The 27710-nt window shown below is 43.0% G+C and overlaps 1 protein-coding gene across 1 annotated transcript in view; it reads right to left on the bottom strand.

The window, feature by feature from the left end:
- Positions 1–19567, bottom strand: part of TRPC5 (transient receptor potential cation channel subfamily C member 5) — a 67894-nt gene extending 48327 nt beyond the window's left edge. The window contains exons 1-2 of the mRNA XM_009484407.1: positions 19190–19567; positions 1135–1656 (exon numbers count right to left, since the gene is read on the bottom strand). Coding sequence (XP_009482682.1) covers positions 1135–1656; positions 19190–19567 — 900 coding nt within the window. The remainder of the gene's footprint in view (positions 1–1134; positions 1657–19189) is intronic.
- Between the last annotated feature and the right edge of the window lie 8143 nt (positions 19568–27710).

Genomic DNA, 27710 nt, shown 5'->3' with positions numbered 1-27710 from the left:
TGTCCTCATCTGGGTCAATGCATAAAACAAAGCATCAACTGTGGGGATGACAGTGAAAAGAGTAATGTGGCAGGCTTTTCCGTCACTTCTGTCACCCTCTGGACACAGAAGAATGTAATAGCCATTGCAATTCAGTTCCTCAACCAAGCAAGCTAAATTCTTCCTTCAGATAACCTGGAACATCACTGGCCAACAGTAATAGATCATCTACTAAATTCTGTCCAGGTTTGGAAAGAGAAAGAAAATCCAGAGCCAACTAATGAAACTGTTGTCAGCATTCTCCTTGGGTTTGTGGCCTTTATTGAGTCACCTTATAAATCTCTGGATTTGCAGGGCTTCTGAAAGGCTCTGTGCCCTGTCTTTCCTTTCTGGTACTATGGGAAGGAGTTTGAATTTCTGGGAATTGCTTCTCAGTTCCTAAAACACAGATAAATCAAGGAGCAAGAATCAACCTGAGGTGTCTCAGGTGCGAAGAAGTATTTGCATGACGTGATCCACTTCCTAGCATCACATGCGCATTTTCACCTAACAAAATTGCTGGTAACATGGAGACCTGGGACAGTGAGAGTGCTCTTGATCTCTCCTGCTCTCTTTTGCTGCTGTTGTTTCTCTGGCCCTTATGAGTTAGTGTTGAATGGGTGCTAGGAAGTGTTTGGTAGCTGGAGGAAGTGAATTGTATATTATATTATTTCCTGCAGTCAAGACCTTCACGAGCTAGGCAACCCCTTCTAGCTTTTGGTGCCTGTATAAGAGCAGCTACTGGGAAAAACTTTCAAAGCTAACAAACCTGGAAATCTCTGAAGGTTGTTCTTTGCAGGGGGATGGGTTACAATGAAATGGGATTCAAGAAACTTTGAAAGTGGCAGTGCTGTAGAAGCCATAACGTGCAAGCAAGCACTGCAGCAAGTCCCAGTCCTGTTGCCCTCAACTGTCATCAGATTCATGCCGTCACCAAGGTGCACTGAAGCTCCTGGTTTGTGACTAAGCCACTTGCACATGGTTCTCCACTCACCAAACGCACGCCTGCTGGCTCTCAGCCAGCAACCCTGAACAAACCCATGGAGACTAGAGAAAGGAATCATTTTACCCAATACATGAAGCCTTCACACACCTTCACATTTAGATGACTCTTACCTCTTTCTGGTGATACTTTATTGCTACCTTTAGCTTTGCCAAATCATGACATTTTTGGGGATCCAGCTCTTCGCTTTGATCATCTCTGTGATTGAGAATGATCTCCAATTCTCGGGAACTCCGTGCTTGATCCAAAAGGTCCTTAGCAAAACGCTTGCACTGCTGTGAAAGCTCTTCATATTCAGCCTTGAACTCATTTTCCACTTTGCTGAGCTCCTTCAGCTCCCAGCCCAGTCGGAAGGCCGTCAAGATGGGGTCCTCACTTGATAAGGCAATCAACGAAGGGCTGGCTAAGGCTTTGTAGATGTTCAGCCTTGACCTGGAGTGCCTCAGGCTGTCCACCTCCGAACTAGAGACACATTCCACACAGTTGCATCTGATCTGGTGTGGGCGTGGAATTGTTACCCGTCTTTGGACAAGCAGTTTGATGATTTCATAGTTGTTGGTATGAGCCGCCAGCATTATTGGGGTGATATCTGGAGTGAATTCTGAAAACTGGGTGTCCATCATCAAGGTTGGAACCTATATAAAGGGATAAACCATACAGTCATATTTCCTGTGGAACAGCAGAAATCAGATGTCCCTCCTTCATACTTTTGAAGTGATGTCATAACATAACAGAGTTTTTATAACACCCTCTGTTCTTTAAATCCTATTATATCCATGCACACTCACACACACACACGGCTATTCTGGCAAAACCATCTTCCCCCAAATCATGCCTGTCTGTCTCCCGAACAGGAACCTGTGACCATTCAGTTCCCAGTCTGGTGTAAAAGTCGGTCACATCCCCATCTGAATGCTTTCTGTGTGAACCTGTTCTGAAATGGGTATTGGTTCATATACCAAAAGGTGGACTTTTGTAGGAAAAAGGGAAGACAAAAGGCCCAGGTAATTACACAAAAAGAAAGGAAAGTCTAGAAAAGAGTGAACGCTGAATAGATTTCCATAACTATCATTATTTGCGTTATATATCCGCATCAGCAAGCCAAGAACCTGCTCGTAGCAGACCCTACACAAACCAAACCAAACACTGGCCTGCAGTTGAGCAAAGCTCTTCTTCACCTTTTCCCAACTGTTTTTATTTGAAAATACTTTTCAGTGGAAGGATACATTACATAACTGCCCTCAGAATAGATTTGTTTTTCTTTTTTTGAGGGGTTTGAAAAAATTTAAATGTAAAATTAATGAGCCATAGTCCACTACAAATAAGACACTCCGGGGTGTGCATTATTCGGCTACTGTTGCACTTCTCAAAAGATGAGCTTAATGCACACCCTGTTGTGTCTTATTACTATATGCAGAGTGCAAAATTAGACCAAAATGCTCTTACATCCCAAGCACGCAGTGTGTTTCCATTTGCAGCACAGGCAGCTCTCTTTGTTGTGTGTTAATCATTACTCAAGCATACTGTACTTCGTGTGCCCACCACTCTTGCCCCGGCAGTTGGCATCCTGCTGCTCAGGGGGTGATTGCTGGTTTTGGTGAACAGTAGGCCTGCTTCCCCTTGCAAATGTCAAAGGCGTTTCAGAGAAACTATTGTCAAAGAGTCCTAATGACAGGAAACATTACTCAGTCTGTAAAAATCCCAAAGTAAAGCAGCGATAAAGTAGCATGAAGTAACCAGTTAGAAATCCTTCTGTAGGAGATACCTAAGACTGGTTGTGAGACAGTATACCCCTAACCACTGAATCCGAGTTCCCTGGGAGCTAAGTGCCTCTATAGCACTAAAGAGCTAAAGACTCCTGGGCCGTAGTTGATTGCTAAACCTCCACGTAGCCCAGCCAACAGCTGGACAGAGCCTGTTCATGACACACAACGCTCTCCCAAAGGTTGGCAGCACACTGAGATGCAGGGCCATTTACTGGAGTAGGGCTCACTGGGTGGCTAGAGATATTTTTGGGAATCATACAAGTCTCCTACCCTGGATGTGGCACATCCACACAGTTAAATCTCTGGCAGCCTACGGACACAAAGGTGTAGAGAGGCTTTGCTAACAAGGCTGGTCCCTACAGAGTGTGCTGGGTTTGGCTGGGATAGAGTTAATTTTCTTCATAGTAGCTGGTACGGGGCCATGGTTTGGCTGTGTGCTGGAAGCAGTGCTGGTAACCCAGGGATGTTTGGTTCCTGCTGAGCAGCGCTGACACCCAGCCAAGGCCGTGGCTGCCTCTCACCCCACCCCAGCCCCGAGCAGCCCGGGGGGCACAAGGAGCTGGGAGGGGACCCGGCCGGGACAGCTGAGCCCAGCTGCCCAAGGCAGAGCCCACACCCTATGGGCCATGCTCAGCACACGGAGCTGGGGGGAGGAGGAGGAAGGGGGGGACATTCGGAGCGATGGCGTTTGGCTGCCCAAGGCACCGTGACGCGGGATGGAGCCCTGCTCTCCTGGGATGGCTGAGCACCTGCCTGCCCGTGGGAAGGAGGGAATGAATCCTTGGTTTGCTTTGCTTGCGTGCGTGGCTTTTGCTTTACCTGTTAAACTGTCTTTATCTCAACCCACGAGTTTTCTCACTCTAACCCTTCCGATTCTCTCCCCTATCCCACCGGCGGGAGTGAGCGAGCGGCGGTGTGGGGCTGAGCTGCCGGCTGGGGTTAAACCACGACACAGGGGCAGCCAGGAGGGAGCCTATAAATACGGCTCATGGGGAAGAAGAGGGAATGGTAGTGAGGATTTTCTGTGGGTCATGGAGGGCTTGGTGTCTCTTAGTGAGGCTAGATAAATGTATTTTAAGATATCTAGTAATAAACAACTGAAAGCAGCTCTCTTTGTAAGTTCTTTGACTTTCCTTTGCTTAGGTTGTTTAGGTAGTTTGTTATATGTCAAGAGAAAGGTATAGGTTTTTCTTTTTTCTCTCTCTTGGGAGCATTTCTTTATAAGCCCTGATGGTTGAATAACTGCATTTATCTTTCTTTCCCTCCTTTTTCAGTCAGTCACTGGCTGCTGTATTCACAGCCTCTGCCTCAAAGGAAGAACACTTTCCCCCTCTATCACTCCTATTACTGTCAAGTTTAATCTTGTTTTTCTATATGGAAGTTATTGCACCCAGGGCTGTGAAAAGGATTTTCAGCTTTACACAGATGAGGTATTCATGTTGCTCAGAATATGAATTGGGCACTTGCAGACAAGGTAGTAATGTTACAGGTGGGGATAGCGCTAATCTTGTCTGCTTCTCTCTACTCCTGAGGTTTTCCAAATCTGGATCTAGGGCGCTCAAAATGGTGGTGCCAAGGTTTGGGATCAAATCAGGGGTATCTATCAAGTGATCTCCCATCCCTCATTCTGGCTCGTATCACAAGCCCTCACCCCAAAAATGGAGCACTGCTTTGTTAGGTCTCAGGCAGCCGCTGTGTGGAAGGCACGTTTTCCTGGGCGGCGTGCAGCACGTTTAATTAAGGGATAAGAAGCAAAATGGTGGTGCAGAGACATAGAGGCTCCCTGGGGTCTGGGAGCAGATCAGTCTAAGGCCTCAAATCACAGGAGCTGAAGCCTATTTCTGATTATAGCTGAGCAGCAAAACAAACCACCGAAACACAGAAAAGGAATAGTGCGAATGATGGCTGCTGTGGCCTCTCTCTTTTCTATGCCTGGCTGATCCAAAGGTGATGTATTGGTTAAAAATTGCATGTTTTGTGGTGAGTATTTTTGTTGTCTTCTTGCACAGTGTTTTGAGAACCAGCATCTTAACAAACAAACTGTCTTGTTTTAAAGATGGGGCTATGCAAAGCAAGCCTTTGCTCTGAAGGCTGTATTCTACGTTATCATCACTGGAGGGGCAGCAGAGATTACGACAACACATTGTAATTGCTGATGTTCCTCCTGCACTACTCTGACAGGTTGAGCTCATGTTTAGATCAGCTTCTTCTATGTCTTGGGTTAACTTACAGTGATGGAAGCAGAAGAAGAATAAATTATTCTACCCCAAGGGCTCTGCCAAGCTCTTCCAAGGTTATTTTCGTTAAGTGACCTGAATAACTAATTCTTTTCCATTAACCTCATCACCTGACACAAGCTGTTAAGCTGCATCCTTCAGAACCTTATTGTCACTACTTGTACAGGAGCATGTCCTTGCCTGTATTTCATCTTGGTAATGTTTGCTTAAGAAATTAACGCCACCATTAACAACAAGTGATTGAATGCTTGTTACTATCTTTCTAGACTTAATCCTCTTAAAGGTAGGCTGCTTACCACTGTACCATTGCTTCTGTGAACAATACTGCAGTGAGTGAAAAATCTCCTTTGTTTAAAAAGGCAGTGGGAGAAATAAGCTTAATTCATTAGAGGAGAAGAAAATGGAGGATTAGCTCACATAAAAGCACTGTTCAGTAGAGCTAAGCTCTCCTCTGAACAGAAAAACAAGTTTTCCAGTAAATAGTGCACTGCTGGAAAGAAGCTCTGGATAGGAAGAGCAGGAATCTCTGCTTATGTTAGTAACTAGTACAGCGTAAGAGATGCAGAACTACCGAGCAAGAAACACCTGGCACTGAAGACCCGATGGCCTTGTTGTAGGTCTTTTAGGAGTTTTACTTTGGACTGAATCTAGGCTGGTATCTGAGGGCCCCTGGAGCACATCCTCTGTTTTAGCGTTGTGTAAAAGCAATCCAGCTCAAGGGCTCTGGGGCTGCTCAGCAATGTGAGCCAAAGAGCAGTAAATGGGGAGGTTAAGCACATACACCTCAAAAGCATGCTCCTCAACCAAACTAAACGACTAACATGAATGCATCTTTTGCCTTTTATGGAAGGTAATATCCAGGTTTAAACACTGGAAGATTTCAAAGCAAGCTTTAGTGTTTCTACAGCATCTGTCATCTATCTATGCATATAAAAAAGGACAACTAGGTGAAAAGAAGCTGTTCTGCAGCAAAGGAACTTGCCAGTCAAGTGCAAAATCTTGAACTCTGATGAAAGAGCCTGGCTCTGCCTAATGACATTGGGGGTGGTTTTCTGTTTCTGTCTCTGCATCTTATGCTTTTCTGCCCCTCTGTATCAACAGTCCTCCTGATTATGGTCAGGTAACCCTACCAGACACCAGAAGTTATCTTACCAGATACCAGAAGTTATCTCCCCAGATAACTTCAGTGCTTCAGACCTGAACTGAAAAGAGAATATCTAGAAAGTAAAGCAAAGCCTAACCACAAAATCCTTTACTTTCTTAGTTTTGTTAATCTCTAATTGTAAGCTTCTTGGGTCAGAGGCAGTCTAAATATGCACCCTGTCTGGCATTGAGAATGCCACCACTTTTGTTTGAAAATAACTAATAATACTTTTACCTGTTACAGGTGGAATTGCCACATTTTCAAGCCATCTTCATTCCATAAACTAGCACCTCACCTGGACCGGTGTAATAAATTGTAAGTATAACTATGCCAAACTGTAAATATATTAATCTGCATTATTTTCAGCTTGCATAACTTTTTGATACAACTGTATGTTATAAAAGATTTTCCAATTGCCAAAACAATTTTTTACTAAACAAAATAAACTCATGCAACCTCACTGGAAAACTTCAAATGTAACACTTATAGAAATGGAAACTTGGGTAACTTATTGAGCAAGAATTTCCTATTTCTAGTTTGTTTTTCTGCATGCAGCCCTATGGGGGAAGTGCATATGTCATCCACAAGCACGGTAACAGGCACAGCCAATTTCTGTCATTCGAAAAAGAAGATTTTGTACTACATCAATTTAGCGCAAGGCTCAGCGGTCAAAGGAGCTTTAGCAGCAACTGCGATTTTGTTCAGAATTGCAGTCCTGTGGTACTTCTAGCTGCAGCTCTATAAACAGAGAATGAGAGATGGAGTCAGTGTTGCTAGACTGCAGATCAGCCATGTTGCCAGCAAAAGGGTCTTAAAAAAAATACATATTGTGACTGGCATGGCCAGTTGAATCCTGCTCCTTGCCTAAACCCATAAACAAATTCTTTCATTGACAGAACCCCACGGGCATTTGTTTCCTTATGTGGGACTCTGGAGAAATGTTACATGCTTCTATAAATTTAAGCATTCGTTTTAGGCGATGCAGTGATGCTGCTTTCAGTAACTGAATTTCTTAATCAGAGATGCCTTGAGAGACGTCTTGTATCAGAGTGTGACAGTATCTATATTAATAGGGAGGTTGGGTATTCTCTAAAGAGCAATTCATTCAAAGAAATTATGTAATGTGGTTAATGAAATATAATGAACACCACAAACTGATAACAAAAAAGTAATGTACTTTAAGGGCTTTTGTACCGGTTATGAACAAGTTCGTAACTCTGGCATAAAGCACACATGGCTGTAGATGTAGTTTTGGGCAAGCTCTGCTGTTGCTATTGAAGTATTCCAGCGATTTCAATACAGCTGTCCCAGAATATCCAGCTGAAGAAAAGGCTCCTTCTGGTCTAAAATCTGCACAGTGCTTACGTGCCTGTAAAGCCAAATAAAGTCTCTGCCCTTCAGACTGATACTGCAGAACAGAGAAAATTAGTACCTTTTAGCGCCTTGCAGCAAGCCAAATGCTGATACAAGGTTACTAGATGGTACATGTTAACACTGAGATAGGTATCTTTGAATAAAAAATGGCATGATATAATGCATTACTACTGAAAAATGTGAAAAATTAGATTTGTGCAACAAACAAACAAAAGCAAAATATGTTAACCCAGATATATCTGCTCTAGATTCTTCACGTTTTAATTTGGCTCTTATCCATGTGGTTAAAAATGGAGGAAGAACAAGTGATTAGTTTTCAGAGCTAAACTGAAACCTAGTACATTTAACAGCAGCAGAACTGCATCAGTTTGTTCTGTTCAGCCATGTGTTTAGAAAATGCAGCACAGCCAGAAAGATTGTCAAAAGATGTCACCACTTGTGGTTGACACTACATAATAACTTCTCTTTTGTTGGGGATTAAAAAAGAGGAATCCAGAGAGAAGCCTTCAGAAGGAAAGGATTTTACAAATATGCATTTAAATGGCCTATGGCAACTTACTCCAGACAGAGCACTCTCTCCTCTAAGCCACTCTCCCTTTCTGATGTGGGTGGAGGAAATAAGATGAGGCACTTAATGATGAAATGAAGAAAGAGTGCAGTCAGTGTGGAGTTTATTCTCCAAGTCACAGAGGGACGCTGTTAAAGAGTTAGATTGTGTTTGAACCTCTTGTATTTAAATGAAGTGCAGTACTGAGGTCTGCTTTGCCCTGAATTCCTGTGTCTTGCTCCAGCTAAGAACTACTGAATCCAGCAGAAGAGGGGCTAGCGAGTGCCTACCCTTGTTTAGAGAAGTAACACCAGTGTTGTGCCATGAGCAATTGCACCCTCTCCTGGTTATGACTTCTCATCTGTGTAAGAATGGTCGAGAAGTTCATCGTAGTCACCACTTACATGTTATGTCACGTTATCTCTATGATATGACCAACTATCAAATGAATCTTGGTTTTATCATACGTTTATGTAGCCTGGGTCTAGCTGAATAATGACACTTGTCCAGTTAAAACAAACAAGGGACAAAAGTTAAGGACTGTTACAAATCTAGACATTAATGAAGGTGCTAGAGAAAAAGTGGCATAAGTGACATCAGAAGCTGGCTCACAGCATGTTATGGTTCTACCAAAGCCTTGCCAAAACGCAGAGGTTCCCTGGCTGCTTGCTAGAGCTGTTTCCTGAGACCCTCTAATACCAACTCAGGTGTAAGTCTAGTATCGCTGACATGAGAGTAAATGGAATTGTCTGCTGAAGTTTGGATAGGCATATATGCCTGAAGCTGGGTTTTTTTCCCCATTTGGAGACATAAAATGCTGTTTGTTCATTTTTTCACCTTTCTTCATTACCATTTTAAGAGTCACTCTGTGATAGGAGCAGCTGGTTTGGGTAAAAAAATAAAGACTAAACCCTAACAATTTTTAATGTTGTTTTTAAGTTTGGAAATGAATTTTGTCGAAGAGCTTACTTAATCCAGTCCTAGAAATTTCTTAACAACACTAAAGGCCTTGGAACATCGCTGCACCTTAGATATTTTTTCATTTTATGGGTAAGATTTCCCCTGACCCCAAGCATGCTGATACAAAGACACTCCACAGTTAGCTGGAAATTTGCAGGCTCTGTCTTCAAGGTAATCTTTGTTTTATTATGGCTACTCTTTTTCTAATATTTTCCAGGGTTTATTCTGGGAGGGAAGAGCTGTCCAGCTTTTTAATTCATTTTCTCTCGTCTCTGTATTTTCTATTCTTAGTGGTAACAAGGACAAGATGTGCTAATATAGGCTAATAATCATGCTATCTATAGCCTTTTATGTCATCTTCGTACATAAAATGTCCCTATTTCCTGTAGTGTATTACTGTGTGCGGATGAGAGATGTTTCATTAAGTTTAGGTGAGGTAATGTTGCTAACAGGGCTTGAAAAGGGAGTGCTTGTTGCTTGGGAGAAGTGGGGTTGTGTTCCTATTCAGCCACATTCCTTTAAAAAAAAAAAGAAAAGAAGCAGATTCAATCATAAGACAACATCACAGAGACAAGTGAGTGACTGCATCTGGTGCCAGGCCAGCGCTGTATGATGTTGCACAAAACACATCTCGATGCTCACAAAGCAGGAGGCTGCGTTTCTCCCCATTTTGACTATTAGGCTGTGCTTTTTGCATTGTTACTATACTAACCAAGAAGACACCGTGGCTTCTGAAAAGACCCCAGAGTTTGCGACAGCAAATAAATGACAATCCAGACAGGTAGCAGAGTCTCACACGAGAATAAAATCTGTGTGGTTGTGATCTTCCTTTATTACCACTTAGGCAGTGACTTCCTTTGTTATTTCTAATGCTAGGTAGTCCAAAACATCTAGCTAATGATATGCTCCTCATGTTTCAGAGACTGCCTCTAACTCATCATCTGTCTGCCTGAAGAGTATTTAAGCGGAGCATACAAGCCCTCTCGTGCTGCCGTGAATTAAGTACCAACGATGCACACGACCCTGAGCCTCTTGCAGGCTTGAGCGATTTTCCAACCTGTTCCCCCAAGGCAATGGCAGAGCGCAGACCTTGCATTACAGCATTTCCTTGCTGTAACAATGCGGAGAGCAGGGAGAATATTGTTCTCGGTCAATGCCTTTTTGATTCCCACTCCCTGCTTTGTTGCCACCAAAAGACTGCCCATCACAGGGATAAACCAGCCATGAAGGTGCCGTTCTACTTTGCAAACCCAAGCACAGCTCTATTCAACAGCCAGGTAAGGACTAGGGGACTCCTATTAAACCATCCTGCAGTTCTTTATAGATTCCAGAGCTTTGTTTCAGAGGAGCCTGTAATTTGTTAGGTTCAGTTTCCCCATACAAGGAAGTTTTCCTTGGAAAATCATAGAATCATAGAATCGTCTAGGTTGGAAAAGACCTTTAAGATCATCCAGTCCAACCATTAACCTAACTTTACCAAGTCCACACTAAACCAATCAAGGGTAGACTAGACTAAACCATGTCCCAAAGTGCCACGTCTACCTGTTTTTTGAACGCTTCCAGGGATGGTGACTCCGCCACCTCTCTGGGCAGCCTGTTCCAATTCTTGACTACCCTTTCCGTGAAGAAATTTTTCCTAATATCCAATCTAAACCTCCCCTGGCACAGCTTGGGCCCATTTCCTCTTGTCCTATTGCTAACTACTTGGGAGAAGAGACCAACACCCACCTCACTACAACCTCCTTCCAGGTAGTTGTAGAGAGCGATAAGGTCTCCCCTCAGCCTCCTCTTCTCCAGGCTAAACAACCCCAGTTCCCTCAGCCGCTCCTCGTAAGGCCTGTGCTCCAGACCCTTCACCAGCTTCAAAATGTGCTGCAACTCTTGCACCAGGCAGACTCTCCTGCATATTTGTATCAGTGAATCTAGACAGCCATGTCAAAAGGCCCTTCTGGCTTTCAGGAGGCATACAGACCAGAGGCAAAAACGTGTTGTGTGATGTCAGGGGGCTGATGTAAGGGAGCAGCTAATGCTGTAATTGGGGCTTATGAGCAAAGGGTGGCGAGTGAACTAGGCACATTCATGGATGCTGGGTAGGTAATGAAATATGTTTTTTTGAAACTTAACACCTTAATCAACAGATCTATAAAGAGACCAAAAGTTTACTTGCGCAGGAACACAAACAGGATTTTTTTCCCTACAAATAGTTTGTTACAGGCAGTCCACCCAGCTGAATCCCATGCACCCATTGCTCCTGACTGAAAATACACCGTACGGTGTGCTGAACACAGGCAAGTGCTAAGATCACTCCCACAAATTAATAACAATAATTCCCTGGGAAGCATCTCATATAACAGCGCACTCACGACTCCTCCACCTGTCTGTATGTTAAATTACAAGCACGTGTTTGTGCACGCTGTGATGCAGTTCTTGGCCTGACCCCACCAGCTCTCCTAGGAACTAATAACAGATTTTATGTTGGCCCAGAAGAAGGAGCCAGTGACTTATTTGCCACTGTCAGTTGTCTGGTAGCTGGCACTGCAGCCTGCGAGCCCTAACCCCAATGCTACTCATTAGGTCTATGTGATGTATCACCCAAGTTCTTCGTTTTGCCTCACACCTCCTTCTCCTAGATTTAAGATTATTTGGGGAGGAAGGCAGTGGGGAGAGAGGAAAGAAATTCCCAGTAAAATGTAATCATTAACTGAAGTGGTCTTTGATTTCTCTGATGTTTAGTTTAATTAGATGGAATTCATTTTGAAGGCAGCCGCCAATGTCAAAGGCATGTTAACTATAGCTGTGAATTATTACTGCATCAATACAAATAATGAAAAGCTTGGATGCTAGCAGAGCCATTAGGCTTTGGAGCAGTAACAGCTAGTTTTCTGTTTTCAGACACAATCTTTCTTCCTTATTGTGCCTTTCAAATATTTTCATACTGAGAACTTGCGGCCAGTTTTTCTCAACTGCTTCCATTCTTCAGAACCTGCTCTTTCTCAGAGTGTATCCAACCAGGTTCAGCCTTCCCTTTTCACTTTGGACCTCTCATATTAACATGGAAATGGCTGGTTTGAGTCATACCAAAGGGCACAGTATCTGTACTGAGTCATACCAATCAGCCTGTTACCCTCTCTATTACAGTGCTCAATAGCAAGAACTCAATGAGAACAGGTCATGCCTATAGACTTCCTTGATACAGATGCCCAGGTTTCAGCGACACCCTCCTGAATTAGCTGAACTTTTTAAACTCAAGGAAGAACACAAAGACTGCTGGTATGCAATGGTTAACACTGCAGAAGGGCTACAGAGATCACCTTGCACTTTGGCTTGCAAACTTGCATCACTTTGTTGTACTTCACACCTTTGTAATGCTCCACGTTTGCGGGCACCGGCCTTGTCTGTGATGTTCCAGAAAAAGACAGTGCATGCACCCGGAATATCTATTATCACCACGTAAGCAAGATTTGTTTGTTCAGCCTGTATGTGAGCGATCTCCCCACCATCCATCCTCAGCTTATAGGTTAGGAGCAAGTGCTGCAAGGCTTAGCAATTTTAGCTCGGAAGTCCACAATTCTCTCCTTCACCTCTAACAGAAACATAAACCTTTTACTGAAGGGCACAGGATAACATTTCTCACAGCTACAAACCCCAGATCCCCTGGTCCTGCTGCAGGGTACCTCTGTGCACTTTGCCTGCAGGTGAGACAGATCCACAGTAACCACTTCAGCCAGGGCATAAGGAACACCAGCTGCTTCTAAAACTCTTCTCTTTCTAATTACCTGCAGAATCTAGCTTTTATGTCATGAGGTACCTGAGAAATGATCCGTTTCCTTTGACTTAAAAAGTCCTGTCAGTGACAGCACAGGCTGACAATGCTAGCAATAAGCTTCTACATGTAGCAAGTATCAGCAAGCCTGCAGAAATCAAGGGCTGTTGGTGGTAAGAGATTAACTTTGCACTGGACACTGCATATAGGACAAAGAACCCTATGTGAGTAGGAAAATTAAGCTAAACCACATTGTATCAAGAAAGTTACTGGATTTGGGCAAGAATAAAATGGTTAAATGCAACATGTAATTTCTGGTTCACAAAAGATTGTCTCTAGGCTGTTGATCTATGATATTTACAGGAAGATTAAAGTAGATTTGCACTCATCAGCTCATCTGAAAGGGGATTTTTGAGGTCAAATTTTAAGTTCGCTAATACTATCAAGTGCAGCAACCTTCCACCAGCAGGTATCTGCTGAAAACTTGCCTTTTTTCTCTATAATTTCCTCTTCGCAACCATATTCTTCCAGGGTTTATTTCTGTAAAGCTCCTTCGTTTGGAAGACATATGGGCAGGTATCTGTTGAGATCTCATTGATTCAGAAGGCCTTTGGACTGTCGAAACAAACTGAATCACAGTCATAAATATCGAGATCCCTTTTCTTGTTATTCTCATTATTGAGGAATTGCATTTGTAGTTCCATCTGTGAAGCAGATTAATTTGGAGCCATCTGCCATGAGCAAATTGCTAATTTCGGCAGATACCAGAGAGATGCTAGTATCATCCTTATGTAAACATTTGATGTCAGCTCTGATTGTTGTGAAGAAAACAGCTACCCGTAAAGGTGCTTATGGCTACACCATGAACGTGTAGTAATTCAAATGACTGATTACAGCTTCTTAAAGAACGGAAGAAGGGCTCAGCAGTCAGCACAGACCGCGTCTGGTGTGCTGCAAACCTACCCACTGTAACAAGGCAAAAAATGCTGCGAGATCTGTGCAAACTGAGAGCGCTACCCTGCGAGTGGTGACGTGCGTTTAGTGGCGAACTGGGACCACTTCACAGAATTCACACAAGAGGCTCTTAAGAAAATGCCCCTGAAGACCTCCTCTGGAGTCAAAGGGAAAATTTATACTGATTTCAGTGGGCTTCAAAATGTCTGGTAATACAACTATTACTAATGATAAATTGAAAGTGAATCCAATATGTAGGAAAATGTGAATTTTCAGACATACATTTCCTCCTCTTTGCTGGTGCAGTTTAGCTGCAGGCTCCAGCCTGGCTGAAAACTTAACCCGCTGTATTGATATTTGTATAGTAAAAAAAATTTCTGATACAACTTCTAGGGAAAAAAATGCCAAAACTCAAAGACTGAATAGGTTGGGAGACAGAAGATTCTACTGGAAAAGAGAATTTGTTCAACAGGCTTCATATATACATTCCCTTGCTCCTACGCTAGTACTGAATCAAAAAAATGAAAGAAGTAATTTCAAGTTCCCTGTTAATTCCAACCCCATAGGACCCCAGCCAGATCTCTGGTTTTGATGTGTACTTATAGAATAGTACAAAAAGTCTTGTTTTGCCATTCTATGTATTGGACCTGTCCTGTGCACAGACAACTTTGCAGTTTAACATTTCTACCCCAAATGAGATGAGCCACCTGATTCAATAAGCCTGGGCTAAAGTCAATGCTGCATCTGTGTGTGCTGATTTTTACTATTTCTAACCTAGCCCCACTCTTTCTGATGATTATTCAGTGGTTTGTCCTCTTAGTTATTTAAATAACATGACACACATCGTGTGGAAGACCTGTGTATGGATAGCCATGCCAAGCAGTCTGCAGTACACGTATACTACTCTTCTGCCACTATGGAGTACAGTATCAGCCTCTTCACTGTCCTGAAAAGCAAACAATAACTATCAAAGCACCAGATTAGGCTCACTTTGATTTCCTGGAGAATACATATTCACTGACTACAAATCTCCGCAGGAAAATACTTGCATACCCTCCAGGTGCCATGAATATTAGTTTGTTTTGTTGTTCCCCTTAATATTCATGAATACGCTGCTTTCTTTCCAAATGTCTGTCATCTGTTTGGGGAAAAACAAACTATCCTATGATTTAAGTGACCAATCAGTAACACAAAGTGACTGGCCAAAGCAAACTATGGTTTAAAAAAAAGAGCTCGGAAGATTAATTGGAGTAAATTACATAACATTTGGAAATAACAAGTGAACTTGTAAAAATCACAACACTAGAAAAGCTCTTTTGTTACTTAATCTATTTTGAGTAGATAATTGAATTTTCCTTTATTTCCCTGAGAATTCAGGTCTCAGTGCTGTGCCAGGTCCAGACGTCCCGCTGAGGTCAGCAAAGCTCCCACCTACGCTGCGGTGGGTGGGCAGAGCTTTCGCAGCCTGCAGCACCACGTGCCCTGCACGCAGGCAGCTTCCATCGCACTCTGGACCACACTTGCACACTGACAGGGGAAAAAAAAGTGAAAGTGCACCTCAGAGCGTGGTGTGGCATATTTGAGGGGAGGTTAGCTCTCATCTGAAGAAGTGCATGGGTCCTTTAAAGCCCAGGCTTTACTCTGGGAGTGAAGCACACCAGCACACCTCTATGGTCTTCCCATAGTAGCAAAAGTAAGATGCTTGCACCATGACGACTCTCTCACTGAACCCAAAACCTCCCATAGGTGACAGTATCTTTCAAAACAGCTGTAACTTTATTAGCCATAAAGTTATTCTGGCTGTAACTGGTGAAGCCTTCTCCCCAGCTTTATCAAGAGACTCACAGAGCAGTACACAAAACCGTGGCTGTAAGGACCAGGCAGAACAGATTTGAGGAGAAATGTTAAGTTCTTAAAATAGCCCGTGAACCTTGCTTGGAGGTAAACCCAAAAGGAAATACATCTACTTGAACATATCACTGTTCAGCACACTCATCTATCATGTGCTTTGTAGCAGCCTGTAGAGAGAGGTGGTTCATGCTCCTAGCTCTCATACGCTCCACGTGTAAACAGAGTAATTTCTTCCCCTCCTGAGACACCCCTTACACGCACGGCTGCGGTGTGGGAGAAGCGTGTTGTTATAGTTACTGGCTATGACTTACCCCTGCCATTGTCACGGTATTTTCAGTAAATGGAGCTTAAACAGCAGTCTAGCAAAGGTTTGCAGAATAATGACTGCCTGCGTTCACTTAGTAACAGGACACAAGCATCTCTGCCACCCAATCTCTTCATCCAGTTCTCCCTGTCCCTTACATTGTGAATGACACCCTGATTCTCTTACATAAGGAACAAAACAAAGGTCACTTCTTATATTTGAAAGTTTTTTTACTTCTGCTCCCTGAAAAGGTCATCATACAGGGGAAAAGCAGAGCTCTTCCCCTTGGGCAGCTCGCAAGAGACGGGTATGAAGCACCCAGGACACATCACCTTTTAGAGACTCTGTGGCTGCTGAGTGAAACTGCTTTGCAGGTCAAGTCGTAAGGGGCCCTGGGTTTCTGCCTTGTTTGGGGAGTATCTTTTGCTAACTAGATAGAACCACTGTAACCCCACAAGAGGCTGGCATAATGCAAACTGTAACATTATTGGTCAGGATTGTGGTACGATGATAAGGTTGTGGGAATGAGCAAAGATATACGCCCATAAAATGGATTATGCTGAATGATGCTACTCAGCTGCTTTTGAGATGCAAAGACAACAATTAACTGAGCTGACGTGAACAGACGCAAATAGGAACAGCTCTTCATGCCTGGCAGTTAGAGAAACAAGACTTTGGTATAGAGTCAAATAATAACCTCTCAGAGGCAGACAGCAGGAAAATGGGAACTATCAGCTTTCCCCAGCCCCAGAGGAATGAAGGCGACGTATTGTACATTTAAGAGAGAGCAATCAGAAGATGCTTCTTCTGCACCTTTGCCCGGAGTGCAGCAAAGAAAGAGACAGCCCCTAATTGCAAACAGGCTGCTACACGTGAGTCAAGGAGCTGCCTTCACACAGGTTCGTTCAGGCAAACTGAACCTTGAGTACATTTAATGAACAGATTATACTAAACCTTCTATAGAAGAAGTGCTGTGACACTACCTTACAAATTTCTCAGCCAGACAGAACTGTTCCATGAAGTGTGAATTTTTGTTACTACTCAACCAAAAAAGCAGGTTTTCTATATGTTGTAGAACATATAAGTAGCTGATTAGGACAAAGCTGTGCTACTCGGATTTATCAGGTGCTTTTTGTGAAAGCAATTAGGTATGGGATTCCCAAAGGACTTGCTGAGAAGGGCAGAGCAAAGATAATTACTGAATGTATATCGATACTGCTGTGGAATTAGCATCAGGAACTTATGTTCAGAAACCCCTCCTATATTTGCTTTGTGATTTGACAAGCTAACCAACTTTGTCCCAACTTTGCTTAACTAAGCCCTTCTTTCTATTTAACGTCCTATCATTATACATAAAATAAATGTTAACGACCATCACTGCTTGAACAATCAGTGAAAGTGCCAAAATGGAAGTCCAGTCCTGCAGCCCTCTACCAGCAAACACTTCCTGCAGTCTACAGAAGAGCCTGAACCACAGCCAGGGAAGTTAATCCTAGTTTGTATATAGGATCTTGCATCAAGCCAGTACTAGTCTAAAACGAACTGATGAAATCTGGTCTTGTAACAAACCTTGTAAATAAAGCTGAAACTGGCACTGCATCTCTTCTCCCACACACATGTTCTCCTTCAAGTTGTAAACTTCACAGCAGACACAAATCTAGCTACAGAAGGATAGCTGCACACTGGCACAGAGATAAAGAAAAATGAAACAGACCTACTAGGAAATGTATCCCTGAACTAGAGACACTGGAGCTGAATTTCAGCTGCAATAAATCAACCTTATTTCATGGACCTCTGTCTCTGTCCAATTAAGCCAGCAAGGCTGTGAATCTGAGTGGACACGAGTTTTGGTATTACAAGAGATCTTACAGAAATCCACATGAATCCCATCACTTGCTTTCCATGACATTTCAGGAGAAACCTGCAATAATTACTGGCAGTTCCTCATGCTACTGAAAAAAACCTTTTCTTCTATTCTACTTTGTCCTGTTGGCCTATAGGATGGTCAAACTTTCTAGAAGACCAAGACAAAAATGGCTCCTTCTCCATATATGGTCCGTATTTTGCTACTTATATTTTGTCAGACTAAAACCTAGTACTAACATTTCAATTTTTAGGTCTGATAGAAGAGATGCTTCATCTCTCTAGTGCTTAAACCACACCTTAGACTCACATGGCTACAGCATGCAGAATGCTGCTGTCTCTAAATATTAAGATGAGCACTCCTGAATGTTGTGCAGGTTGATCCTTATTGTTTGCTTTGGCTACATAAAATTACTCTCGAAAAACTATGTACTAAGGAGTCTATCCATTGAAAACATTTTCTTCTACGATTGACTAGTATTAACAATTTTCTTCTTTCACACAAAGGGATATGTTCAAGTAGACTTCAAAACAAGGCTTGATGTATAAGGATTATCCAAGTTTTGAATGTTCCTTTCTAAGCAGTGAACATGCAAAAATTGTCAGTGGTCAGTACTGTATATAAACTATTCTAGTTATTGGCAGCTAGATAAACAAAAATTGGCAGCAAATGAAAAGAAGCAAAAAAGAAAAAAAAAAGAAAAGTTAGGGACAGTGTGATATGTGACACAGCAAGTGACAGGATTCAGACTTTGTGGTTTTTCACAAATATTCTTATGTAATTTACTGATGGCATTGTAGCTAAGCAGCCTTCCTACAAGTCATATTTGTTCATTGCTCAGATATATAGCAGCTTAGCTCATGCTGCAATGTTATGCACTGCCTCAGCATTTCTGAACTAGAGCTCCCTGGAGATGGAGACCAAGATGATATGTCGGTACTATGGCTAAGTACTGAAACCTAGCAGACTGCTTGCTTGCTTACAGTTATTTATAAGCTTGTGTGTTTTCAGGATTTACTTATGAAAAGTAATTCCACTTAATATCAGTACAACAGCATGGCAATAGTTCATATTTATAGATTGTAATATAACTTCAGACAGCCCCAAATTCCTTTACAAAGTGCGCGTCTATAAATCAACCTATAAATCAGCACGTTCACAAACCCTGTAAGACTGAAAAGAACACTGAGTGAAATTGAAAATGCTGAGTGTTTAAGTCAGGCAGAACATGTTTGCTCAGACTGGAAAGTTATCATCCCAACAGACTGCCCACGTCTACTCTGGGCATTTAAAGCAATGGACCTGCATTAAGGATTTTGTTTTATGACTCTGCACCTCTCTGTGCAGCACCACTTTCCTAACGCAGGATAATAGCTTAGAACTGAACTGGAACACTTGACTAACCTGTTTTTCACCGCTCGGCTTCCTGTAATTCAGCAGCAGCTCCACAGCTCCCACCACCTCTTTCCGTATTGCATACAGCAGAGCATCTCCCACATACACACTGTGGCTCAAAAGCAACTCCATGATCTCCAGATTTTCATTCTCTATGGCTATTAAAAGGGCACTGCGACCAAGAGGATCCATACAGTTAATGTTGATGTTGTAGTAGATCTCTGCCTCTTGCAAGGCATGTTTCACGCTGGCATAGTCCCCCTTCTCCACAGCGCTGAGGTAGGCCTTCTCTTCCACTGAGAGCTCTGCCTCCGCTCGCACGATCTGTAATGGGATCCGATCTCTGTACGGTGAATAGTTTACCTTTTTGTAGTATAGCTGGGCCATTGTTCATAGTGACCGGGCAACCTATGGGCAAAGAAGAAGCACGTATAAGTGACAAAACAGATGAGCAACCCCTATCTGTTCCTCACAGGGGACAAATTTCCAAAGGTCCATCTTGGTAAAAGCTTCTGATCCCTTTTTACGCTGTTTTATTCTCAACACAGTGACTGCAACACCCCCTGAGCAACCCTACATTAAAAGGCTACCTGAAAAAATAAAGGTTACACTGCTGCTCAGGTACGCAGAATGACAGACACTCAGTATATTTTTAAATCTGGTTTAAACACTATGCCATTGATTTCTTTTGTCTGGTCAGAAGGATGATCTTGTTGTTTATGGATAATCTATCACATGTGCAAATAGGTGGATTTCTCATCTTTGCTTTATTTCCCACTCAATGTTTTTTTCACTTCCCTCCTTTTTCATTGTTGAGCCAGGTCCTCAGCGTCTCGGAACTGTCAGTGATGGGAGCTGCTGATTTACACCCTCCTATTTACAGTAATAAGATTTATTTTGATTATTTTTGCTGCTTCTTCTCTGCTTCCATCTCCTAAAATAGGTTTTTATTTTTCCCTAATGTTTACTCTTTGACTAGGTCACAGTTTTATTTTTAAAGCTTGCATGTTTTTAAACGTATTTTCTCACTCTCCTCGTTTATAAATAGGACCTAAAGACAGGCTGATGTAGAAAGCCACCACCCTTGCTCTCCAGAGGCAGTGATGTTGTTTATGGTCTAGGAAAATGAGAAGTAAATCCTGCCCTGGAACAAGTGTAGCAAACCGAATGAATTACTGTTCCTTCCCATGGCTCAAAGAGGGATAGGGCAGGTGACTGAAGTCGTAGGAAACACGGGCTGGACAGGTATTCACACATAAGGAAAAAAGGAGCTATGCTTATCTACTTCTGTTTGTCATTGATAAACCACACCAAATCAGGACCAGGGGACACCAGCAGCTGTAAGTAATTGGATGACTTATTCCATCTCCTTGCCCAAAGCTCAATGGTTTCCTGCAGCAAATTAGCCAGAGTTTTGTTCCATTTTAGTGCCCTATTCAGGGGAAAGAGGAGGTTTTGATAAAGAGATAATGAGAAGTTGGATCTTGTGGTTCAGGTGCCGAACCGGGAGTGAGACACTATGGGTTCTGTTTTTACCATCCCACCGCATGCCATAAGGCAACCGTGTTCAGCAATTTGCATTTTGCCTTCAGCTCCAGTGTAATGGGCCCGGTGCGGCAGGAGTGGGTGGATCTGAGCTCCAGCCCAGCTGACACTGCAAAATAGTGGGTGGTTGTAGCACACAGCAAAGTTACATCTGCGAATTTCCTGGGGAGCCAGAGATCTGTAACAAGGAGTTTGGCATCTCAAAAAATGTGCTCTCTTAGTATCCTGGTTTCCTACAAGCACGAGAAAAGTTTTTGTTTGTTACATTTCCAGAGTTACAGCTCTCTGCACATATGCTTCAACCTGAAGACGCACTAAGGTGTTTAGAGGCAAAAGGACCTATGATCTGAACAGGAACTATCATAAATATATTGGCTTATTTTCTACAGAAACGTTATGCCACTAAAGCTTTTAAAACAAAGGAACAATCTCGAGTGACTTAGGAGCTTAAAGTCTCAATAAACTACATGGATAACCAACTACTCTGACCTTCAAAAGGACTAAGGAGCACAGGTCATTTTTCAAATTCTGTTTTTGAAAATGTTATCCCTGCGGGGTCCAACCAATTCCCACTGAAATACTGTCAAGACACAAAAAGATGCAAAACAGGTCTGATAACAAGTAAGGACCAAAGAGGTCTTAGGGGAAGTAAGGATAAGCCCAAACAGGAGGGGAAATTTTGTCCTCGTGTGACAATCCAGCTCACGGAGCAGGGAACACCAGCCGGTGGGACTGGTGTCAGAGGACAGCAACCACTGTGTGGAGGTCTCCGGGGGGAATCCGTTGGCTCCAAAAAACCTGAGGGATTCTGGTGACAAGTGCAGCTGCTAAAGTGGAACTGGGTATTTTTCACTGCTCTTCAGTTCAGTTGAATGCTTTGTAGATGGTGAATAGCATTTGCAATGAGTTATAACAAATGTCACCTTATGAAACATCATGCCAGAATTGGATCCCTTTCCTTTCCAACAACTTTGTAGAAAGAAAAGAAAGCTTCTGATATCTTAACTTCTCAGTGAGATCTCATCTCCCAGGACAACCCCAGTCCAAGAAAGCATTTTGTTAATACTTCAAGCACATAAGAAGCTGCAATAAAACCAAACAGGAAGGACTCATCAAATGAACGATTTGCCCTGAATTCTTCTCATGCCATCATCTGCGTAGTCTAACAAACACACACTGCTGACTGGGGTTGGAAATGATAGCACGCAGTATTAAAACAAATATATGTCTGCCTGGATTACATGGAAGATTTCAGCAAAACCTTGAGCTGTTGAGCCGCCCCTCAGCCTGAGATCCAGCACAACTACAGAGGGACCTGATTATCTTTCTCTTCCAAAACTGGCTAACAGAGCATTAGCCAAACATGTGGATGGAACAAATGAGCCCAAGGATCACGGCTCTGTAGCTGTCACTTCCCAATACCACCAATCTCCGGGAGGCAGCATCTCTTGGTGAAAGAACGCTGGTAAACCCTAGACCACTTGTTTGTCCCAGAGTGGTACTGTTTCCTGCTTAACAGTTAAAAAATGATAAAAATATTGATGAAATCCAGGTAAGAAAAGGGGTAGGCAATTCATAGGTGCCTAGAGAGAAGAAACAGTGAAGTACTTGAATGGTAGTGAAAACAGAAACATAGTCACATTAAAATTTTGGAATCTGTGCAGAGAGCCTGAAAACGCACATTTTCCATACGAATTCTCTTCACAGAGAGGCATTTTCTGCTACTTGAGTTAATATTTGGGGCAAGGAATTTTTCTTCCAGTCTACACCTGATTGCAAACGCAGTAGACAATATCCAGTGACTGGCTAATGCATGCAATACCTGCAGGTGATACCTGCAGCACAAACAGATGTAGAAAAACTAAGAGAACCACATAACAAACTACGCAAGATAAGGGGAAGAGGACTTACCACTCAATTTGGACTCTATCACCTCTCTCCAGTTAGGTTGCCCTTCTGCCTGAACTATTAGTCTAAATCGTCAAGCCATTACAGCCTGACACCACTTCTACATTGCCTGGCACAGAAATGAGAGCTTTAGCCCCTGAAAAGCAGCCATACCTGGCAGAAACAGCTTGTCTCATTTGGGGACGGAAGGCTTCCAGCCACATTACTTTGTCTAATAACACAAAATGGTTTTTCTACCCCTACAGAAATTTCTCTGCATCTTCCAACACTCAGTTCAGACATATCTATCCCCTGCATCAACAGGGCCACTTTTTTCACTCTGAAGAGTGAAATGGCATCAGAGCTGCCACAGGTGGGGTTTTTGGGACCTCCTGCTGCCTGCTTTTGGACTGGACTCTCGGGATGGACATGCTACAATCACAAGGGAATGGTATTACTTCAGTTAAGAGCTGAAAACAATGGCTTTTGCTGAAAACTAAGTGGCTTTATACACGTCACCGTCTGTATGAAAATTACAGTCAGCACTCTCTACAGACGCCGCACTGTCCTCAACACCCTTGCATGTCTCCCACCCTGGATCACGACTTGATACCAAATGATGTTCATCAAACTGATGTATCATGCCCAGGTGAACCAGAGATCACTTTGGCACCAAGGGGGAAGAGACAACAGAAAGAATGAAAATTAGCTTTCCTTTCTAATGTTTCTTGTGAGAGAGAGAACATCATGAAAATTGCACAAAGTTTAGAGCGATGTGTGGCAGCACGGGAAAAGGCAAGGGGGGCTGAGCGATGCATAAGAAGCAGTGAGGAGAGGGCAGGGCAAGGAGAAAGAAGAGCAGGGGAGCAGCACTGAAGAGTAGCCATTAGTTAAAGACATGGCTGATGAAGAAAGACAGGCAAAGGTCACTCAGCAGCACTGCCTTTTGCCACTAAAAATGTCATGAGTTTTCACTACAAATTTCTTTAGGATCTGTTAGCAGTTCATGAACCATCCCTCATTTCCCACTTCACATGCACAACACACTCCCACATGCCACTGTCTCACGGGAATCAGAATGACCTGTATGAAATGGGCTGAGTATAACTGAAAGGGTGGGAGCCAGTACCGGTTTACATCCATGTAGTCATTAGGCCCATTATAAAATAGGACCTTCCTGGCTTTTATTTGCTTTTATCATCATTTGACTTTTCATGATGCTGATTAAGAGGTGGAAAAGCACCATTGCTCCTGATTGCTCAGCTCCCTGTGTAATAATGGAAGCAGCAGAGACTTGTAGGGGTATTGAATTTAGATATCGGAGCTCATCGCTCCCGGCTGATGCGAGCATCTGACTACCTGAAGAACAAATCAAATACTGGATCTTGAACACAAGATCAATAGACAAGAGCTACCTTTCCCCCTTGATGGGACTCAGTACGAGCAGCCAACTCACATCACACATTAGAGCAGACAACAAAACACCCCATCTGCCAAGTTGCAAATAGAGTAGTTGGTTGTTCCCTCCTACTGGAGATTCATTCTGACACATGTTGGCAAAACTGTGTGTGTGGCTTTAAATGTCACTACATCTTCTCGGATCTGCAGAAGGGTTTATGTGCTGGAAAGCCTGCCTGTATTTTCTAGTTGTATCAGTCCAATAAAAGAACTGATCTTTTGCAACACATCTTACTTCGCTGCTTCCCTCCATCCTTCTCTCCAAGGGTATTTTTTCTTTTCAGTATTTCAGGGAGAGTATGTTCCTCATTTTGCATTTCTAATCTGGACTTCAGGTCTGGAAATCATGGACCATAACTGCTACAACAGCCTGACTCTCATCATGCTCAGAGGCTGTGTGCTCAGTAGTATTGATTTTTTTTAAAAAGGTTATAAACCTGAGTTATGAAATAGTCCAGAAGGGCCACTTAGGTAAATAATATTACATATAGTTAATGGACCAATTGAATTTGTGATTGGATCCTTCTTTTAAGTGCTCTAGATCTTATTTACTAACAATGCCTGACTGAGCTTATACCTCCCACAGTTTGAGGAAATAAAACTGACTTTGTAACATTCTGCAATTCCTTTTCTTCTGCAAAGATACCCTCTTGTTCCAGAAAATTGCTTTTTCCATGTAGCTCAGTGGGAACCAGATTGCAACCTTAAGTCTCACTGCTTCTCATGATGTCTCTGCATCACACTCACCACCTTTTAGGTCAGACACAGAAATTTTTCCTGATGCTTTTAAATGCAAAAAGAGCCACCGCTGAATAAATGTACAACCTCAGAAGTATTTTAAAATTATAAAATTGCAATGACCTTCTGGTGTATTTGGCCGCGTAAATTCCCTTTAGCAAAGGCCCCACAATCTCAGGAAGTTTATATTCAGCTCATAAGTTATATAAGATATATCATTCCCCTGGAATAAGTGCTTTCCAAAACTTGCAGGGTTGCAGCACAACACAAAAATGAGAAACTGACAGTTAATAAAACTAGAGATGAGTAATCTAGTTTCACTGCCCAAGATGAGTGAAAGGGAGAGCACTAATAACAGTATGTGATAAAAAAGCAAGGCTGCAGTCGTTCATGATTCACATTGGAGGATATGTCCTTAGAAGACGCAGAGAAAAATTCTTCTTAGAACATTTTTCACTCATCGTCACTTCAGGCGTAGTTAAGAATACATACAGTCACCGGGGTACTGCATGTAACCTTCTAATCTGAGAAGTGTTTGTAAAAGAAGACAACCTCAAACTTCAGATTATAAATTTACAGAAGCCAAAAGAAAATTCTTTGCCAGTAACTCAAAATGTCATAATTTGACTCAAGTCCCAGCTGCAATTCCGAACTTCCTGGGGAGGGTGACAATTATCAAAGATATATATGTTTGATTTGGAAAGGCCAACTCTTTGGTATAATTCTCTTCCGCTGCATAATCAATTGATGAGTCATGACCAACCGCATATGTGTGTGTATATATATATGTATATATAAAAATATCATTACAAAAGATATCGCCTGTGTAGTACACTTGAAGATACTGTTAGGCTTAAGAAAGTACCTGTTCCTCTCTGAGCAATCAGTGGTCCTAACTAAAACTTAGGAATCAAACTCAGTTCTCAGTCTTCTGGCTTTAGGGTGCTCAATCATGTCGGTCCAGGACATCTACAAGGCCGCCTAATGCTGGAGGATGGAAATCTTGGCATGGCTGATTTCTCTACTAGATGAGTAAGCTCTCTCTGCTGGGCACAGTCTTACTGAGAGCCAGTACGACTCTGTAGCACAAACTTGCCCAGGAAGTAAGGAGCATTGCAAAATTTACCACTTTCCATTCCATGTGCAAAGCACTTGGTTTCACCTTGCCTTCTCAAGCAGAGAAGCACAGCTACATATGTATTTCAAAAGAAAACATCATGACACTCTACCACGTATGCTTAAACCCATGGGTAGAGCCTAAAAGCCAGAGTGTAACAGATGTGAATCATGTTGTCTTGGTGAAGAGCTGAAGGGCTCATCCCATGCTCTAGTGACGAATAGAACAGAAGAACCTAGAGAGAAGAACACAATGAAACTGGCCTCAGTGTCAGGCTGAGCTCTACGGCCCTGAAACATCCCACGGGTTGTGCAGGGAGTTTTGTAGATGCAAGGCTCTACCTCACCATATCTTTACAGAATCAAAGTCAGCTGGCTGGTAGCCAAGGCTGGTATTCGGGATGGAAAAGGAAGATTTAATTTTGGAGAGATGGAAAGTTCCATTATAACTATACTCATCTGCAGACCTAAGTAAGGAAAATTTGCAGGAAAAGACTTTTGCATTTGTTATATCTAACTGCTGTAGTTGGAAACAAAACTGACAAGTTTGCCAGCACACAAGCCCTTCCTCACATCTGGATTGACCTGAGCATAGAGAAGAACTCACATCGTAAGCCTAACCATGTAAAAAGATGAGGAAAGTTTGATATTCCTTGCTTTCCTCTTCAAGCCAACCAAGAATTTCATTCTGTTCTTGCTAGGTTTCTCTATTGAACCTACTGCTTCATCACTGAGTCCTTCATAATGCTGGGGACAGGAGCAGACCATTGCTTCACAGAACAAGGATGTTCTTAAAAGGCTTTTTCCCATGGAGCTGCAGAGGCGGGCTACCGCTGATTCACTCCTAGCAATGATCACCTGTAGCAACCCAGAAAAGTTATTCTTCTCTCTTTTGCCCTCAATGGTTCTCTGTCCTCCATCTCCACCTGCTGAGCTTGATGTTCTCTTCAGCAGAACTGTATTTCAAAAAGATGTTGTGCAGACATTTAAGTTTTGTACATCTGTGACTTAAATAAGCTCCTTTTTCCTCAATGGGAAACTTCTTAAATGTGTATTTTAGTGTATTTTAGCTGTATTTTAAAATACACAGTGTAACATTTCAGTAGATACACAGTCACTACATTTTGTGGGCAGGCTGCTTAATTCATCCAAATGAGTAATGCCCTGAGTTTTAACAGTGCATGGGAAAACACTTCTCTGGGAGACTCTGCTTCACCATGGAGCAAAAAGATTTGTACTCGCCTGGCTCAGCTCAGTGTATTTCTGGTACTGTGCTAGTTTTGACTGGGATAGAGTTAATTTTCTTCATAGTAGCTGATACGGGGCCATGGTTTGGCTGTGTGCTGGAAGCAGTGCTGGTAACCCAGGGATGTTTGGTTCCTGCTGAGCAGCGCTGACACCCAGCCAAGGCCGTGGCTGCCTCTCACCCCACCCCAGCCCCGAGCAGCCCGGGGGGCACAAGGAGCTGGGAGGGGACCCGGCCGGGACAGCTGAGCCCAGCTGCCCAAGGCAGAGCCCACACCCTATGGGCCATGCTCAGCACACGGAGCTGGGGGAAGGAGGAGGAAGGGGGGGGACGTTGGGAGCGATGGCGTTTGGCTGCCCAAGGCACCGTGACGCGGGATGGAGCCCTGCTCTCCTGGGATGGCTGAGCACCTGCCTGCCCGTGGGAAGGAGGGAATGAATCCTTGGTTTGCTTTGCTTGCGTGCGTGGCTTTTGCTTTACCTGTTAAACTGTCTTTATCTCAACCCACGAGTTTCCTCACTTCTACCTTTCCGAGCAGCG

The sequence above is a fragment of the Pelecanus crispus genome, chromosome 13 (genome assembly GCF_030463565.1).
Source record: "Pelecanus crispus isolate bPelCri1 chromosome 13, bPelCri1.pri, whole genome shotgun sequence".
Lineage (NCBI taxonomy): Eukaryota > Metazoa > Chordata > Aves > Pelecaniformes > Pelecanidae > Pelecanus > Pelecanus crispus.
Note: the sequence above shows the minus strand (reverse complement) of the source record. Positions and strands in the feature narration are given on the sequence as shown.